The sequence below is a fragment of the Apodemus sylvaticus genome, chromosome 8 (genome assembly GCF_947179515.1).
Source record: "Apodemus sylvaticus chromosome 8, mApoSyl1.1, whole genome shotgun sequence".
Classification (NCBI taxonomy): Eukaryota; Metazoa; Chordata; class Mammalia; order Rodentia; family Muridae; genus Apodemus; species Apodemus sylvaticus.
In genome coordinates, this window is record NC_067479.1 from 40,297,227 (window position 1) to 40,317,965 (window position 20,739).

The 20,739-nt window shown below is 40.8% G+C and overlaps 1 protein-coding gene across 2 annotated transcripts in view; it reads left to right on the forward strand.

Moving 5' to 3' along the window:
• Diaph3 (diaphanous related formin 3) overlaps positions 1–19,417 on the forward strand; it is a 495,795-nt gene extending 476,378 nt beyond the window's left edge. For both annotated transcript variants that reach the window (XM_052190840.1, XM_052190842.1), the window contains one exon: positions 18,282–19,417. In XM_052190840.1, the coding sequence (XP_052046800.1) occupies positions 18,282–18,541 (260 nt within the window). In that variant the 3' untranslated portion in view covers positions 18,542–19,417. The remainder of the gene's footprint in view (positions 1–18,281) is intronic.
• Positions 19,418–20,739: the final 1,322 nt, after the last annotated feature.

Genomic DNA, 20,739 nt, shown 5'->3' on the forward strand with positions numbered 1-20,739 from the left:
GACTCTCAATAGCTTATATTCTTGTTACCAAGGAACACGTAGCAGGTGGATCAGGCCATGAACACGAGAAAGAAATCCAGTGGTGGGTGACATTGTGGCCATCAGGACGGAATATTGATGAGATTTTTAGAGATACCAGATTATCAAGAAAACCTATTGGATAAATACAGAAAATCGTAGTATCCGACAGATAATGACTGCTAGTAAGAAAACACTGGGCTGGAGTTTTGGCATTTCAAGCAAATCAAGACCTTTGAGATTCTCTCACTTTATTTGAAACCTTAGAGAGTAATTTTGAAATTCTGAACCTGCTGTTTGACACAAGTAGTACTTATTAAAATATGAAGTGTTATGTGCCTTAATATCAGTAACCGAGTATTTTCTCAGGCATTAGCAGATCTGAACCTTGGGCCCACTGCCTCTGTGAATAGCAATTTACATAGCAGCAGGTATAGGATCAGACAGATCTGACACAGCCTGAGCACAGGCCCTGGAAATAGATCTTCCTAGTTGTCTCTCACTGGAGAGCTCAATAGATTTGTAAGGCATTTGCCAGAAAGAGTGGGTAAAACTGAGGAGTCCCATAGTTCCCTCTCAGCTCCCAGCACTAATGCAGCGTGCTGCGCGCCTCCCCTTCTGCATTTACTGGTGTAGATGCTCGTTAGGCAGCAGCATTATGGTTTGGAGCCAGGAACTTTGTCTTTCCCAAGCCTCGGAAAGTCTCTACACATGTCAAAACCTCCTTCCTCAGACTTTACTCAGCCCTGTAGGAATCCAAATACGACAACAAGCATGTATCTACCCACCTGGCACTGAATGTGTAATTTGATTGGTTAGTGTCATTTTTATTGCCAGCCCCCCCTTTTTTGGCAGCCAAAAATAGAGGAAAGTGATTGTAGGTGCAATCTTGTCTTATTGAGAAGACACTGAGACCGTGGATATAATGGTGTTAGAAGTGTACTTTGTTAAATCTAAGCTCTCTGTGGGTTGTTACAGTTCATAATTATGTCATTGGCACATATCTAGCATATCATGTAGGAAACCTCACTAGACAGACAATGACATCACTCATTATAATTAATCTGTACTCTAATATGTAGGTCTGTACATGCATAAGATTTGTATGTACATCAAATGATTCCCAAGAAGAAGGACGGGGAGGGCCCTGGTCCTGGAAAGGCTTGATCCAGCATTGTAGGGGATTGCCAGGACAGAGAAGTGGGAGGGGGTGTTGGGGAATGGGTGGAGAGAAGAGGGCTTGTGGGACATATGGGGAGGAGGGGAACCAGGAAAGGGGAAAGCATTTGGAATGTAAACAAAGAATATAGAAAATAAATAAAAAAATAAAAGACTTGTATGTACAGGGAGAAAATGCACAGCTTATTCAAGGAGTAAAGTAGACCGAGTGTGGAGGTTCACCAAAGTTCTAGCACCAAAATGGACTTGGTCAAAGTGCTCACTTTGCTTTCCTGTTCAATTCTTGCAGCCTTCTTAAGATCCCATTAAATGCAAAGACATACTCATTGCAATGGATTCTTTCCTCTTCCAAATAAGATGTGCACCAGTATAGGAAAGAAGTACCATTCATAAAAGGCTTTAAAAACCAAATAGTTCTCAAGTATGCTTCTGTATGTAATGGCTATAAAGGAATGTTCGTTCGATGTTTTTAAAATCACTAAAAGTTATTCAGGGTACAATATTGTTCACTAAAATCTATTAGTGGCAGATGTAACTGTCTGACCTCTAGTGGCTATAACTGTAGCTACATCTTAGTTTACCAGGGGCTTTTGGGAAGTCGTGTCCTGTACCAAGACTCTGTCTGCCTCCCTGAGTACAGTGTGTCTTTAAGAGGAGTGAGAAATAGGGAAGGAAATCTGAGTTTCTAAAGTAGGAGTTCTACAAATGAGCTTATTTTCCCCGACTTCCCATTAGTCTGTTAGAGGGCGGTGTGAGAGGGTGGACTCTTATTCCAATGTGAGGCCAGTAAATGGAGCAGCCGGCCACCCTATGCTGCAGTCTCCCTGCGTCTTCAGGAGACTGACCACCTCCTCACAGCCAGCTTCCAGCAGCAATGGGAAGCAGTTACATGGTCTTGCATGGAATGTTTTATTAAATGTCACTGTGAGTGTCTTTCATAATGTATAAATGTGGGGGGTTCTTGAATATTCTTATATTAGGTTTCATCAAGACTCCTCATATATATTGTCATGTTTCAGAGACAAACTTTAAAAATGCTGTCTGTGGCTAAAACAGATTGGCATTGTCAAATAACTTAGGGATCTGAGCCTTCTAATTATTCAGGACTGCTGAAATAATAGACGTGCATTTACTCTGGTACCCAGCTCCAGAAGACTGGGAGGGATGTTCACTATCGCAAAGAAAAGAGAGGTTTTGCCATGTGACGTTAATCTCTCTTTTTTGCCTTATCTCTAAATACATCATACTGGAGTGTTCTGTGCAGTGCTCTTCCTGGTATAATTGTCTCCCAACCCTTTAACAAGACCTTGCATGATATCTTAAGGAAAAACATTAACAGGTATGAAATAAGAGGAAATATAGTAGAATATACAATCACTAAATCCAGAGAAATGTTCAACAGCTTTAAGTCATCTGAAAGATAAAGGGAGAACATGACTGAGGATAAATTATGATCATTTTTAGAATTACTGTATATAGATCAGTGACTCTTGGTGCTGGCTGTAGGATACTTGGAAGTATTTAGAATGTGTCCATTCGATGTGGATATAAATGTCTTCCGTAAATGTAAATATGGGGCCTTAGTTGACCGAGAACTTATTTCCCTCTGTGGTTAAATGAACCGTGAGTTCCTATGCATACATGGCTATGGTGGCTCTCCAGCACATTCTTCTTAACCTCAAATACCATGTGGATCACACAGCTCCACTGACAGACTCCAAGGTCTCTTCTGTGCCGACACATGTAGCTCTTAAAGACTGTATGACAAATGACAAGGGACAGTTACCCATCCTTCCTCCTTGTCTGTTCGCCTGCTGTTAGCACCCTCTTCAGCTTTACCAAGAGTACTGTACTCTGTAGGTTTTTTTTCTTCCTGCCCACTGTACGGTACATTTCTAGTGCTTTGTGTTTTGTGTTACCATAGAGACCGGAGGTGTTCCAAAGCCCCAGGAAGAGAGTACAAGCAAGTCTTTGAGTTAACAGTCCCTGCTGGCAAGAAAAGCCCGAGGCAGGAATCTATAGCAGTAAACGGAAAGAGGGAATTGTGTGGTCCGGTCTGTTTGTATGTCCATGGAGTCTTAGAAAGCACAGACTCAGCCAAGGCAGCATTAAAAATGAGCTGTTTACAGAAACCAATTTTTCAGAGATCCCAGTGAAGCCTGGGGTTTCATAGAAACCAAAATGGGTGTTTTATTTGCAAGAAAATAACTGAAGAGACGTTGACCCACTCCTTTTGCTGGTTTCCTCATTAAAAAGGGACAACTTCGAAGAGAGGCCCTCCTTGCCTCAGTTATTTTGCTGATCAAAAAATCTCACCTTTAAAATGAAGGTTGATGATTCTTTTTTTATTAGATATTTTCTTTATTTACATTTCAAATGTTATCCCCTTTCCTCATTTCCCCCTGAAAACCCCCTATCCACTCCCCCCTCCCCTGCTCATCAACCCATCCATTCCTACTTCCCTGTCCTGGCATTCTACTACACTGGGGCATCGAGCCTTCACAAGACCAAGGGCCTCTGGTCTCACTGATGTCCAACAAAGCCGTCCTCTGCTACATATACCCCTGGAGCCACAGGTCCTTCCATGTGTACTCTTTGGTTGGTGGTTTAGTCCTTAGGAGCTCTGGGGGGACTGGTAGGTTCATATTGTTGTTTCTCCTATGGGGCTGCAAACCCCTTCAGCTCCTTGGGTCCTTTCTCTAGCACGTCCATTGGGGACTCTGCTCAGTCCAATGGTTGGCTTAGAGCATCTACCTGTAAACAAGTTACAATTCACCCAGCACAGGAAGCTCAAGAAGAAAAAGGACTTAAGTGAAGATGCTTTGGTTTCTCCTGTATTTCTTTAAGGGAGTTATTTAAATCATTCTTGAAGCCTTCTATCAGCATCATGAGATATGATTTTAAGTCCAACTCTTGTGTTTTCAGTGTGTTGGGGTATCCGGGACTTGCTGTGGTGGGAGAATTGGGTTCTGATATTGCCAAGTAGCCTTGGTTTCTGTTGGTAGGGTTATTGTACTTGCCTTTCACCATCTGGTTATCTCTGGTGCTAGTTGCTCTTGCTGTCTCTGGCTGGAGATTGTCCCTCCTGTGGGCCTGTAAGACTGTGCCCGTACTCCTGGGAGGCCAATGCTCTTTTGGCAGGGTGTGTGCACAGAAGATCATGAGAAGAGCCGCTTGGCTCCCTAGTGCAAATGGCAGCCTGAAGACCTCTGTCACAGCTGCTCCACTGATCTTCCACCCTGTGTGCTCCCAGCTCTTCCCCTCCAGTGAAAAGGTAGGAATCACACCTCCGTACTCAAAAGTGAAAGCGTTGCTGGGAGATCACTCTCTCCCGGTGGGCTGTGCACAGAAGGCTATGGAACAGCCTGGTCCCCAATGCAAATGGCAGTGGGAAGACTTCTGTGGAGCTGCCTGGCTCCCCCGTGCCAGGATGATATTTTCTAGTTCCATCCATTTGCCATAGAATTTTATGAATTCATTGTTATTAATAGCTGAGTAGTACTCCATTGTGTAAATGTACCACATTTTCTGTATCCATTCCTCTGTTGAGGGACATCTGGGTTCTTTCTAGCTTCTGGATATTATAAATAAGGCTGCTATGAACATAGTGGAGGATATGTCCATATTACTTGTTGGGCATCTTCTGGGTATATGTACAGGAGTGGTATAGCTGAGTACTCAGGTAGTACTATGCCCAATTTTCTGAGAAACTGCCAAACTGATTTCCAGAGTATTTGTACCAGCAGCCAAAACAATGAGAAGTCAGATTGTAGCTTCAGCACCAGGGACACAGCTGCCAGCACCCAGAGCCATGAATCTACATATGATACTTGTAGAAATGCACAGACATTTCCCCTCAGTTATGGTTTCCCTCCATATTGCACAGGATCTAAGGCTGTTGTGGGTTTCTGTATTTAATGATTATACATTCTACTATATTGCCTCCTACTTCCTACCTGTCCTTAAAGATATCATACAGGCCCTGTTAAGGGGAGATAATGATGCAACTTTAACAACAAAACAAAACAAAACCATGAAGTGAAATTTTAGAAGAGCAGATACCTTTAAAATCAGTCTTTCTGGAGGACACTACAATCTGTGATTAAGATGTTTGCTGGATTTCTCTTTTATTTTTGGTCACAGATAGGACAGTCTATGTAGGGTGTGAGCACATTGAAACTCAAACCATATCAGCACTTCTTCCCAGGCTACCTATGCAGAAATATCCTTGGAAGAAGGGTGATACCCGTAATCAATCTATATAAGATTGGAGGCCAGGGAAGGTAGACTGTGAGGCTTCCTGTTGTCTTCCTGGCATGAAGAGGTAGAAGTGGACTAGCCTGAGCTGCTCCCTTTTAGGTGCTATCTGCTAGTCAAGTCAGATTCTGTAGCCCATCCTCTTTATAGAAGGACTCTATAGACTCTGAACTCTTAGAAACAGATACCAGATTTTATAATCAATCCTGGTACCATAAATCCAGGGTAAGATAACACTACTGAGCTCTGTAGTGGAACATCAAAACAGGCCAGTCTATCAGCTTTGACCCAAAGCCACCAGTCCTCACCCTGACATAGTAGGTCCTGCTCTGACAAATAGAATGTCAAGCAAGAAAAGCCAACTTCATTTGCAAGCATGGAAAATCACGTTTACTAAATTAGATGCTTCTGGCTTCCATGGTATGCTCAACTACTAAGTAAAACAAAAATCTCTAGATGGCAACATGGTCTCCTTGTGCTTAGGAGGCTAGATAAGAAATGTCACATCATGGGCAGTAGCAGCAGTAGATGTGTAAGCATTAGAATTCAAGATTTCTGAGTAGGATTTTAATTTCTATTTTCCCATTCCCATAATCCAAGTTTCCAAGAACGTGTAGCTGTTCATCTGCACAGGAAACAGGATTACAGTGAAACGCTGCACACTGAAGCCCTGCTTTATTTCACCCCAATGCTTGTCTTTTATAATGTTGTTATAGATAATAGCAGATACCTTAAAACACCTTCGGAGGCATTGAGATGCACTGGTACCACGTTACAGAATGAAAAACAAGCACTTCCTCCTGGATTAATCTGACCCCAAATTTCAGTTTGCATGTTGTGCTCCTCACTGTCTCTCCTGTTGGGCTGTAGGTAGAGGTTACTGCCCTAACTGCGACTGTTGGTGTCTTGGTCCTTCTCTTGCTTGACTGTCCCTACACAAAGCACTTTGCTCTGCGTTTATTGTATAACCCAGAAAGCATATTGGAATGGAGTGAAACATACATTACAGAAATTTTTACCAGTTTTTTTTTTCAAGGAATGGAATTTTTTTCCTGACCCGAGCTGAGCCAGAATAGTAAACAAAAACTGCAGACAGACGCGGTCAACGTGCATCCACGTGTTGCTTGCAGTACTTATGTGTATGGTATAAGGTTTTTTCCCACCTGTTGACTGTTTACAGCAAGTGGCTGCCACAGCATACTTACAGTACTCTGGGTTAATGGTATGGAAGTGTGTATAATTTAAGATTAAAGATGCACTTTACCTTAGGGTATAAAAGCTGATTGCAGGGAAAATCCAAAGCATAGTAAGGCTGTTTGTTATACTGTTCTCTTACAGGCAGGTTCAGCATTAAAAGGCTGAGTACACAGTACAGATGCGGGCTGTCTTAAGTGATCTCAGGGTGTATTATTAACTTGGCTGTGTAGTCCAGAAAAGGTTCAATCTATTAGAATAATACAAAATTGTCATAAAATTGTATCCTACAGTAATAACTGACTCCATCAGTGGCTCTCCTCCTGACTCCATCAGTGGGTCTCCTCCAAACTCCATCAGTAGGTGTCCTCCTGACTCCATCAGTGGGTCTCCTCCTGACTCCATCAGTGGGTCTCCTCCTGACTCCACCAGTGGGTCTCCTCCTGACTCCATCAGTGGCTCTCCTCCTGACTCCATCAGTGGGTGTCCTCCTGACTCCACCAGTGGGTCTCCTCCCGACTCCATCAGTGGGTCTCCTCCTGACTCCATCAGTGGGTCTCCTCCTGACTCCATCAGTGGGTCTCCTCCTGACTCCACCAGTGGGTCTCCTCCTGACTCCATCAGTGGCTCTCCTCCTGACTCCATCAGTGGGTGTCCTCCTGACTCCATCAGTGGGTGTCCTCCCGACTCCATCAGTGGGTCTCCTCCTGACTCCATCAGTGGGTCTCCTCTTTTATTCATGACTCTCAAATTGTGTAGGGAAGCCTACCCTCTCAATATCAAGAATATATTCATGTAATCTATTTTATATGAGATTTGAATAATACATTTCTATTTTATAATGTACTATGATCAGTATAAAGCATATAACAAAGCTACATTTACTTGTCTATGCATAAGTGAGCTAAAAATCGTGGTTTGGGTGACTTTAGAAATGCCATCTAAACTAGCATTTCTATATAGGAACATATTAATTATGGGCCCATTCGTAGGAAGTCTGGAGAGATGAGCAGTGTTGATTTCCTATGGCTTATGGATTACTACAATTTGAATTTTATAGTTTAAATTTTTCTTTTGTCATTGCTACTAATTTTATAATAATAACAATTATGATTATTAGCTTTTCCCACCCAGAGTCTAACTAACCAGGCACAATCCTGTTTATGGTGGTTTGACTGAAGACAGTAATTAGCTTTCTTACAGCAAAACTCCCAACCTTGCTCATCACGGAAACTTTCTGTAAAGATCTGCAAGTCCCAGAACATGGCAGGTTTGATCAGCTCTACTTCTAAGTGTGGTCCAGGGCAGCTATGACTACAGAGTTAGCTTCTGTGCTCCTGAAATATGACTGGTTGGAAACAAGGTGTGCTCCAAATAGAAAATATATCTGTAACAACTGAAAACCAAAACAATACTCTTAACAATTCTGTTAATATATTGTTCTTTGCTTCCATTTAGAAATAATAACAATATTAACTAATTAAAAAAATTTACCTACATTTTTGTTAGGCATTATAGCTTCTATAAATTGATATATTGCATATATAGCCCATTTGTGATTTTTTTGTTAAACTCCTATTGATAGTGCCAATTTTGAGTCGATGCTAGCTCTTCAATGATCCAGAAAGCAAGAAGATACATTAAACCAAAATGTTATGTCATTGCTCAATTTTTATCTAGCTATTGTTTTACCAAACTATTTTCTTTGCAATCGATTAATGTAAAGCATTAAGTGAGGTATGATAATAAAATTATGTCCTGCTGATTTCAGTAACTCAATAAAACACAAGGCACCTGTGCTGAGACGGGTTGAGGGACTGGTGACAGAAAGCTGTGAATTAGACAGGCATGGTACCCACCTTTATGGAGTTCATATTTAGACTAGTTCTCTCACAATAAGATATTAGGCAGTTTCTACTACTTAAACATAATGCTATGTTAAGATATAGCTAATAGTGGTTGGCTAAAAGTGTAAAGTAGCTTTTTCATGTATAATCATTCATAAAATTATTTTTATATGAACACAAATTTGTCTTGGGGTTCAATTCTCTATTAAAATCAGATTTTTTCTAAGCAGATCCTTCTTCATTAAGCATATACTGACAGTGAAACTCAATTAGTGAGCCTACAGGTTGTAATCAGGTTTCTGTGAACATGTATTGTTTTATAATATACAACCTTCTAGTTGACTTTTTTTGGCCTTCAGAATTTTGACCTGTTAAGTAGATGCAGCTCCATGTTTTCATAGCAGAAAGAACAGAGTCTTAAATACATCAAAGAATTAGCAACCTGAGTGGAGAGCTGGATATCTGTTGAGTTAACTACAGAACTCTCTTAATTCATATTCTAATTTCTTGTCAGCACAAGGTGCAGGTGAAGAAACTATAGCTGTTTGGCTTAAAGAGGAGAAAATTTGGGTTGCTTTTGTTTTGTTTTCCAAATACTTAGCAGACTGGTGGACAGAAAATGAATTGCCTTTATGTACTATAGCCCTAATTTGGGGGGTGAGGGTGGGGGATGGGAAGGGAGTCAGCAGAGCCAGTGACAAAAAATTTCCTTGGAATCAATAAATAAATGTGTGATCTGTTAGTGTGGCCCAAAAGTGAATGAATATACTGCCTTATGATTATGAGATTTTTTTTTTTTTTTTTAGGATCTGACTGAAGGTCTTCAAATCTAAGCAAACTATTTTTGAGGTTGAGCGAATGGAATTTAAGCATTGGATAGGTGGTGCTGCCAATTAACAAGGTCTTTCCAATCCAAAGATTACACAAGTCTACATTACATGATTCTATAAATCAAAATGAAACAGAATGGAAATACCCAAGTTACCCATTCAGAAAAAACATCTGTGCATTTGAAGTATCTGAGGTGGAATTAGAAAATATAATATAAATATATAGAAACCTATTTCTATATAAATAGAAAATAAGTATAAACAAAAAGAACGAGTTAAAAGCACACTATCAAATACAGCTTCTAAATGGCTTCAGAAAAATATCTCCCTAAGTATTTATTTAGCTGGCTATTTTCTGTTGTGGCACCCAAGTGAGTCCCACTGAGAATCGTCCTCCCCTGGTACCCTGCAGCTTAGTAAATGTTCTTTCCACAACTGAGTATGTGTTTGCTGTAGCCCCCAAAAACATGGGATCCTAAAATTTAGATGGAATTCTTCAAATGCAAATGGCAAGAACTACATGGGCTGGGCTACAGTACATGGACTTCTCTAAAGTCTGTTTCTTTTTCCATAGTATAGAGTTGTTAGCGTTTATCATTTAGGGTTAAGAAATGCACACAGACACACACACACACACACACACACACACACACACACAGAGAGAGACAGAGACACAGAAAAATCCAAGGATTTTTCAAATATATATTGCTTTACTTAATATCTATAGTGTCCAAATTCATCCCTGCTATTTCTTAGACCTTTCCTCATAAGACACAAGTGCAGTTGATCAAATTGTTACCTACGTACTACCTGACAGGCAGGCTTAGAAACACAAAGTGCTTCCTAAGCCACCTATCAGTGATCAGAAACATGGTGGCCCTAGATTGCTGTGAGCAGCAGAACTAATAAACAGACTGTGGTTGTGCTCAGTGGGCTGCAAGGAAAGAAGCACATGATGCTTTAGCAGCTGTGAGTTTTGTTTCAGTACATTTTCTCAAACTAAAAATTATTCTAGAGTGCTTACATCGATATGTTCAAAGTTGCCTGGGTAGACAGTGCTGAAGCTCTGTTGTCAAGGATGGAAATAAAAATCTATAGTCTCCTAAAGGAAGACATGGTTGAGCTTTGGAACCATGGGTGAGAGAAGGCAGGAGCAGGAAAGTAGCCCAAGGGTCTAATTGTGAGAAATGGACAAAGAGATTTGGTTGCTCTTTTAAGAAGAGTTCACTGGAGGATGTGAAATAAATAGCCAAAGAAGAGCAAAACACAGATCATCAAAACAGAATGCCAAGCTCAGTGGTGCACGCCTCTTATCCCAGCACGCAGGAGTGAGAAGCGAGAGGATAAATCAGTCAATAAATGAAGGGTCCTATCACAGGAGGCTTTGTTAACCCGGACTATGATGATTTAAGTTCTGTCTCTAGGCCTGCCTACGATCAGTTTCTGTTTCCTCATCTTCAAGTGTGATCTGGGGTGAACAGATAAATATATCTTCTCTGTCACAGGGTTTTTGTAAGACTCACATACCTGGGGTCTGTGACATGGCACAGAAGGTAAGCACCTGCTGCTCAATTCAGTGCCCTGCCTGTGAGCCCCAGAACCCACATAAGAGAAGAAGAGACTCAAATCCCAAAAGTTGTCCTCTGACCTCCACACATATTCTGTGGCATACAGAAGTACATACATACATGCACACACAATACTAAATAAAAAAAAATGAAGGGAATCAAATACAAATACATGTCAGGAAAATGTTTGCAAATTATATAAGGGCCATGTGGGATTCTTTGATATTATAATACTAATGCAACCTATAGATAGTATCGTGCAATGACTGCTGACACCACTCGCCTATATTAGAATTGCATAGGTCATAATCTTTCAAAAAATACTGCCTCCTTTTGGACACCAGGTACTAGGTTGGAGTACCAGACAACTGTTATCTTCTGAACAGCTGAATACAAATTTAGTGATTCCTAAAATTTCCTCAGTTTCAGTCCTTTGCCAGAATTCAAGCTAGCATAATTCAGGTAAGCGTAACACTATTACAGCTTAATCATAGAAAGGAGATGTAAATCACAACCAGACACAGGGAGGAAGCTGCAGCATCTGTGATCTTCAGGAACACTTCACTCTCTGAGCACGTGGATGTGTGGTGACACGTAATATAGTCAGTCCTCTGCATTCAGGGGTTTCACATCTGTGACCTCAGCCACTCGTCAGGAAAACATGTAGAAAAATGCATTTATACTATTAAGATATTTCTTCTTATTCTGAACTAATGAATTCTATATAATTACTTATATATATTACTTATATATTATAAGTAATCTAGAGATGATTTAAAATACATGAAAAGATGAGTATAGGTTATAGGAAACACTAAAATATTTTATATAAAAGACTTGAACATTTGCAGGTTTTGATATCCAAGGCAAACCAAATTTTCCATTGATATGTGAGGGAAAGTGTATTGCCAAACAAGAAAATCCACCTGAAGTTAAGTGTACTCCACACAAACTAAGACTTCATTGTTTACACATAACTGATCCAGTCATTGACTACAAACTTGAATTTAAATGGCACTTGCCATTCTTACAGGATAGGTTAATATCACTCACCCCACACCTCACCCTCCCAGTCACGTCCTGCTAGCATGACTATCCGCATCCTACATCATTCATGTCTGCAGACTGTCTAGGGCACTACCATGAATCACAATTAGCATAACTTATCAGCTGTTTTGCCAAACATGTAGGTCTGGGAGTCTTAGCATAAGTAAAAAAAAAATGCAGACACTTAAAGGCCACCTTCCAGGAACTGGGACAAAAGCCAGGTGTCAAGAAGAAATGAAGCATGAGACAGTTTTGTTGACTGTAAGAACCTTGAGGTTGTGGGCACTCGTATGGAGCAAGTTCAGTAAAGAATGAATGAAGCCAAAGGATTCTAAGACTTAGGGAGACTAAGACCTGAACAATAGGAAAACAGACCTGGCAAGGGAACCTAACCAATGGGTTAACCTATCCGAAAGGGAAGCGGCAGGACGGTGCCCTTCCATTGCCTGTGTCTTGAAGGGAAAGGGGCTGGACTTCTTCAGGGCCTGGACCCGTATGAGATCCCTTCCAGTCAGACGCTCAGTCTGACCTGCCCAGCGCTGAGACTGGCAAAGCGGTGCTCCTTTTGAAATGTTATTTATGAGATGATAAAATGAGAAAGAAACCGTGTATATGAGCTTTTACAAAAAAAACATACTAGCTTAGGAGTTAGCTTCTCAATCCAGAGATTTCGTTATTTGAATGGGGATCGCATTTTGTTCAGATGTTTCTGCTTTTACCCAACTGGTTCTGATGGCTTAGTTGTTACTTCTATGACTAACTTTATATGTTAGCCATGTAAAATGACCTTTTATACATATGTCATTATCTGTGTCTGTATATGTATGTGCATACATATGTGCATGTACATATATGTATATATGTAAGGCAAAGAGTAAAATGAAACCAAGGAGACTGTTCATCGCATCAGTAGATCACCAGTTAGGAAGCCCCCGAGATCTGGACTGCTGGTGGCAGCACAAACGTCTGTTATTGCATCGATTAAAAACATATACTTGTCACACTCTTTACTATTGCGCACTCCCAGTGGTGCCTTAAAAATAATATTTATGGATTATTCACTCCTTTTCCCCTAATAAAGCTGTTGTCAGGGTGAAAGAACACAGCTACTTAGTAGGTCAAAGTAATAGTCAAGAGCAAAGGTAAGGGACGATAAAAAGTGAAAGTCACTGAAGTCACATTAGGGCTCAAGCGCTGTTAAAGCTGCCACACTCTTGCCATTGGCCACCCATCCGGTGGAAGCTCAATTTCCTTATGCAGCAGAGAGCTGGCATGCCTAAGAAGCAAGTGCCCACGATGTGGTGGAGGAGTGTACTGACTTAAAGGGAGGCAAAGCCCCTCCGAACCTTAGCTGGTATTTCCTGCAGTGGGAAGGATCCTACAAGGGCCATCAGCCCAGGCGTTGCCTTTGCTTTCTGCATGGAGGATACATAGCGACTGTTGGCTGAAGTACTTCATTGCAATGCCAAACTGCGCATGTGTGTGCCTGCGTGCCTGCGTCCTTCCTAGATCCCTGTGCTGTTGTGTTTCTGGAGTAGCAATGAGAGCGATAGCGCAGGATGGATGAGCTTTCTGAATGCCACTATTATCTAAATCTGTATTCTGCCGAACACTGTATGGAACCCAACTCTGGGATAGTGTACAGTCTTGGTTTTTATGTCTGTGTCCAGTGGGCTCTCTGCATTTAAGAGCAACTCGGCTTTCCAACAGTCCAACTTTCAATTCACAGAGGGAAGTAAAGTGATGGTGGGCTCTCTGTTTGGTTCTTACAGTAAGAATCATATGGGGTGTTAAACTGAAATTAGTGAGTCTTCCTCCTTTATAGAAAAATACTCTGTATTCTTAACCTGAATAGTTTCAAAGATAAACAGATACAGGATGTGTGTATTTGATTCCCTTATGGATTTGGTACTAAGAACAGAAACTGTCTCATGGCCTATCTGTGCTGCCATTACCAGTGGCCCTGAGTATTGGCAGGGGTCCTGAACATATTACACACAGACATCAATGGTAATATCTTAAGGGGGGGGAAGAAAAGCCCAAGATTTGATTCATAAAATTGTACAAAAGTACTCCCTTCAGAAAATCAAGCAGTCACCCTATTTTGCCTTACTATCTTTGATTTCTATTTTAAAAATGCGTGTTGGCAAAGATTTCCATGGAGGATAAATAGAAATGCTTCTCTTCTTATTGTAGCACCAGCCTTACCTTTCACTGAGTCCATGTGTCCAAGTGGGCCATATTTTATTTCTAACTTGAGATGTGAAGGATGAAGCCGCCCACATCAAATTATAATTTACTTCTGCAAACCCGTGAGGTCTAATTTACAGAATTGCCAGCCCTGTGTTGTTTGAAAGACAACTATGGAAAAATTTAATCCACATAGAAACTAGGAGCCTGCTGGATCTGTGGCTGCACAGAGAGGGGAGCATGGCTTCTGGGAGAGAAGAGTTATGGAGAAGTGCTAGCGGGCCACAAGCGCTCCCGTTTCGTGTGCTTTGTGCACTCGGCTGTTTTTCCAGGGGTCTGTGGAGTGGCGTCTATCTTCCTTTTTCACACCGTCTTATCAGTTGCTTCCATGAAAGTGTTTCCATCTGAAACTGCAGAGGAGTCAAATACCATGCCATTCCTTTAGCATCATATCCCAAATGGCAAACCCGTGACGATTTTGAGTTTCTCAGAAAACGAGCTCAATGTTTTTCCTTGCATCGGCCGCTGGTTACTGCCTGGAGCCTCCAGAGAAGTTTAAGCTCCAATGCACTAAAAGAAGCGCCCCAGGCTGTGCCGGGCTCTTCAACTACCTTCTCAGAGGCGGAAGACGTCCAAGTAGCTGCTGTCCTCCTTAGTTTCAACAATTGGTCCACTGGTGACGTCACAAGAATTGTTTGAGAAGAGTAAAATGTCAAAATCGGGATGAGTGTGGGTTCAAGAGGAATGTAAATGGGAAGAAAAGAGTCAAGAACCTTGCTCCTTCAAAGGGGTTTCTTTAAAGGAGCCCAGCACTGGGGGCATAGCTGGGGCAGAAGTGCAAACAAATAAAAATGTCCTTCTCTCTTGAGGTTGAAGTTATCACAACAAAGTGTATGCTGAGAATTATCTCAGTTGGGGTTTCTGTTGCTGTAATAAAACACCATGACCAAAAAGCAAGTTGGGGAGGAAAGGGGTTTTTTTGACCTACACTTCCACGTATGTAATCTGTTATTGAATGATGACAGGGCAGGAACCTAGAGGCAGGAGCTGATGCAGGGGTGCTGCTTGCTAGTTTGCTCAGCCTAATGTCTGACAGAACCCAGGAGCACCAGCCCAAGGATAGCACCACCCACAATGGGCTGGGCCCTCCCACATCCATCACTAATTAAGAAAATTCCCCATAGCTGGATCTTATGGAGGTGTTTTCTGAATTGATATTCCTTCCTTTCAAATGATTCATGCTTGTTTCAAGTTGACATAAAAGTAGCCAGGCCAGGGACGACACCAGGGAGGGCTACACCTTGACAGTTCAGAGACGAGAGTGCAGCTGACAAAGGGAAGGCACAGCAGAAGTGACACCGGAGAGCTTGTTCTTAGATGGCAGAATGTTGGTCCATCCTAACAGAAGGAAGGTACAGACAGACACTAGACGCTAAGAGGAGATATGTGAGCGAGCCACATGCCTGGCTTCACATTCCGTAAGTTTGAAAAGAGAAGAAAGAGATGAATGGATTAGGATCTTGCAATGAATTGAGGTCAAGCTTAGAATTCAGTCATCAACATAATTGAGACCAGGACAGAAAGGAATGATATGACCTTGAATATAACTATGCTGTGGTAGTTTCTATCTGTCTTTCCAATGTTGTAAGGACTCAGGATATTATTATTATGAAACTCAGCTTTGAATTATTACACGCTTGTCTTTGGCAAAAATGTTTTCAGCTTTGTCTAAGACAGTCCCAGTGTCTCCTGAGACAGCATCTGTCTTCTGCCACAGACTTACTCAGTAGCTAATGTAAGCACATGACCAACCCCTTTTTGCTTTTACTTGTTAGTCATGTCAACTTGACCCACAAATTAGAGATATCTGAAAGGAGGGAGCCCTGAGTAAGAATATACTTCCATAAAATCTCGCTATATACAGGGCATTTTCTTAATTAGTAATTGATGGCTAAGGGCCCACCCATTGTGCGTGGAACTTTTCTAAACTAGTAGTCCTGGGTTCTATAAAAAAGACAGAGCAAGCCATGAGGAGCAAGCCAATACCCGTATCCTCTATAGCCTCCGCATCAGCTCCTACCTTAAGTTTCCTGCCAAATTTGAGTTCCTCTCCTAGCTTCCTTCAGTGGTGAACAATATAAGCCTAGTAAGCCATTTTCTCCCAAAAGTTACTTCGGTCATGGTGTTTCATTACAGCAATAGGAACTCTAACTAGGACAGTAATCACCATATAGGAGCACCCAGCTTTCACCCTTTTGTCCCCATAGCTACTCTTTGAGATTTATTATTAGACTCTGGGACTCAAAGGGATGGAATTATCCATTAAAGTTCAGATTTCATGGCATGCCTACCTAACATCCCATTTTATTTTTTTCTTTTTACTTTTCCAAATACAGAATTGGCCTTGATTGTGTATAGCTATATTGTGGGACTTTATGTATTATTTTCTTGTATTCCAGATCCACATTGTTGCCAGCGTACTCTCAAGTAATCCAAGATTTTAACTAGAGTTGCCCAGTAGCAAAATAACCTTGTCTGTTGGCAGTCTCGTGATGGAGTAATATACAAGACATCCGATGACCAGGGGTGGTAAAAAGATTTGAGAATGAGCAGTATGCTGACTCAAAATCAGCCCTTGGCTACAAACGTACTTTCCCCATACCTTTTGGGGAAGGGTGTGGGTACAAGAAACAATGCGTTTATGTGACTCTGGAAACTGCAGAAGCACCAGTCCAGTGTGTGTGCTTTGCTGCAGGCACAGAGTGTGCACTATAAACTGCAGCGCATAAACCCCTCTAAGGAAAAAAAAAATTACTGCTCGGTTAGATTTTGATTTTTGAGTAACAGTTGCCCACCTGATGGAGAAAGTGATAAGAAAAGTGTATTTATTTTCTTCCCACGGCTAAAAGCTGATCATACTTCTAAAATTTGTAGAGATTGTCCAAGAAACTGTGTAAAATACTCATCCATCACCGGAAGCCCCTGGTCAGGAAATGACAGTGCAGTAAATATCTTCAGCAGCCACCTTTTAATGTACAAGCTGTTTTCGGTTGGAATTTTCAGCGCTCGCATAAAACACACTGTCATGAGTGACTGCTTGTGCTCCAAAGTCATTACTATTGGGATAATGGAACATCTCTCAGCGAATAACCAAAAAACTTTTAAATGTCATGTCAAGTTTGTTGGAGCCATTTTCACACCCTGTTCAAGGTTACATGAATATTGAGACAATCTGCTTTTTAAAAGTCGGAGACCTATGAGAGACTTAATCATAAGGTTGCACAATGTGAGAGTCGGTTAATTAGAAGAAATTTTACGTCTCAGAGACTCAGCCAGCAGCACTTAAACACTGCCTATTGTGGGGTCAAGATCACAATCTCTTGCCAATATGTATATATAGATATGTACGCACCCATGTACATGTAGATGTCAATATACTGCTCAATGTCATTATGACATAATTACGGTTTGCTAGAAAATGCAATTTGCCTGACAACTTCATTATTTTCAACTTCATTCATTTTTTTAATTGTATACTTCTTAAGAGAGTCTTCCTTACTTTTTCTTCAAAAGAAAATCTTAGTCTAATTCCTCTGTTGGGTGATTATCTATACAAGCTCTTTATTTATCCGGTGTGTTTATTGAACTCTTTAGCCCAGCTAGGACTGTTCTAGGTACTGAAACTACACGGTATTTAAAATAAAGCTGTTGCTCGGTGGGATATGCATCCCAGTGAAAAGACACTCAGTGGACAAGTAAACATGGTGGTGCATGTGCTTGTCACGATGCTCTGAGCCTAGGATGAGGGGAAGAAACTGAGTGGTGGGGAGCAGGAGGCCCATCCTACTGGTTAGAGGCGGCCTCTCCATTTCATTTTTGTTTGACCCAAATCCTGAATGAAGCATGGGATAAAACTGATGATGGCCTGGTAACTGATGGGCTTTTCAGCATAAAAGAAGGAAATAAGCCATTTTCTACTATAATCGATCCTTAACTGCTGCATGTTGACTTATATCTACCTTTCTACCAGCTATTTCTAGTCTATCAAAGAGGACTTATTCACTGACAATCATTAAAACTATGTTTTATAACATGCCTGCACTTTGGTTTTCACACTGATAAGTTTCATGTTTCTTTTCCCCTTACTGTAGAAAATCAGAAAATGCCGTTGACAGAAGGGTCACGTCCACACCACAGTATCAATTGCAACTCCACCAGGACGCCAGTCGCCAAGGAGCTTAATTATAATCTAGACACTCATACGTCTACAGGGAGGATCAAGGCAGTTGAGAAGGAAGCCTGTAATGCAGAAAGCAACAGAAAAAAGGAAATGGAACTTCTTGGCTCTGTTTCTAAAAGCGAATCAGTTCCTGAAGTTGAATCCCTGCTGGCAAGATTACGAGCTTTATAAATGAAACTGGTTAAAAAAATGATTAAGCCAAACACCAAGCCACGCTTTCAGCTGTAACACTTGAAAAGTTACTTTTATGTAACTTACTTTATATAGCTCTAAATTATGATATATATTAGAAAAGGTAAAGCTAAATACATAATTATAATACTTTTCCTATATGCTTGAAGTTTTTGCGTTATTCAAGATTGTAATGGGCTTTAATGCTTTTATTTTTGTCTTCTAGTATTCATTTATTCTGCATTTGCCAATTAAATTATACATGTTGTTTTAGAGAGCAAGGAAGCAGCCATGTGTTCAACTGTGTCCTTAAGAAAATAAAATCTTTCTAAGTAATTTTTGCCACTTCAACATTAATGAAAGAGCATCAGGCTGAAGACTTGGTGTCTGTCCCTCTGTATTTCAAATTTGCTATCTGAATAGACCCAAATGTTTCCAATACAGCATCAGAAACATATAAGTGTGTGTTTGTGGGCCATAATGACCAGTGTTGACTCACATTAACTAACTAACCCTGGAAGACACACTTCCAAAAACGATGCAGTAGGAATGTTTGTACTTTGTTTGCAAAGGCATTTTGCAAAGTAGGAATATCACAGTACTACCCTGGTCTTAGCCAAGGGGACACCTTTACCCTCAGTATTATGGCTTTGAACTAAAATTACCATTCGGATATTTCCCAAGGAATACTTTTTTTTATTTTTGACAAACTTAGGATTTCCCTTTTTTTAAGCTGACAATCAGTAACTGTGACAACAATCTGATGTGTCGAGGACAGTTTCCATATACAAATGTCTCAGTTGTACCTCACTTGGCACCATTCCTTTGTTATTTCCTTCTCCAAAATAAATAAACTTGCTGCTTGCACTAAAAGAAGTATGTCTTTCTTCTCTTGCTCATAATCTTGGGATGCGGAATGAAGGAATTCTATCTCTGATGTGATTTTGCTAAGACTTGGACCTTTCAGAAAGGGAAACTAAGCCAGATAACTCGAACCCAGGACTGCAGGTAAACACTGACACCTGAGGAGCCACAAGGGACAAGCTGGCAAGTAAGCAGAAAAGATGATGACAAAAACTCCCAAGGGCAGAGGAAGGGGGCGGGGACAGAAAAGGAGCAGGCTGGCCCCAAGGCTTGTCCTGTAAGAGCTACAGATAGCCTTGAAAAGAGAAGACCTGTCACCCAAGACAGGCAGAGCAGTACAGTAGCTGAGCCGGGAGGTAGAACCCCAGCTCTCCCTCCCTGAATGACAAGAGTTTCTAAACAGGCCTTGGGGTAGGCATGTCCAAGTGATAGGATGGAGAACTCGTGAGGGGCTGAATGCCCACTCCGAGATCACTTCCTAGTAAAGAACTCTGCTTTATATGGCATTTCACTAAGGGCTGGGGGAATGATTAGGGTTTTTCCATCACACTCCTTTAGCATAAAAACTCTAGCAGTGGCCTTTAAGATACAGTCTAAGGATTGCTCGTTTGAATGAGCAATAATGATAGTTAATATTTGATGCCAGTGTACGGAGGATTTTCCAGGATTCTGGTAAAATATAATTTCTAAGTTGGTCTATGAGGGTCAGTCTGGAAAAGGTTAGTTAGCCTTGATATCAGCTGAATTAAGATTGGTCTTCCTGGTATGATGGACAGCATCTGATCTCAAACACGAGCTCTTCTGTGCTTAGGCTCTTGATCTTGGAGTACAACTGGCAAGGTCCCATGCCTCCAGCTTATACATAGTAGGATTCACAGCCTCCATAATCATCCAAGTCTTATTTTAAACAGTATATATATAATATTTATATATATTTGTTACTGTATATATATGTATATATAATATATATTATATATAGTTATATATAATATATATTGTATATATTATATATGTACATGTAATATATGTTTCATCACATAGTATATATTATATAATATTATATGGTATATATAATATATAATTATATACATACTATATTATATATAGTATGTTGTATATGTGTATGATATATAACCACATCTCTGCTCCTCATCAGATCCATCAGTAATAGAACACATAGCTGTCATCTGATAAAACTCAACATCCTTAACAATGATGTTCTACCCAAGTCAGTGATAAAGCCAGATAGATTATCCTATCTTAGTTAGGATTTCTGTTGCTGTGAAGATATTCCATGACCATGGAAACTCTTATCAAAGAAAACACCTAAGTGG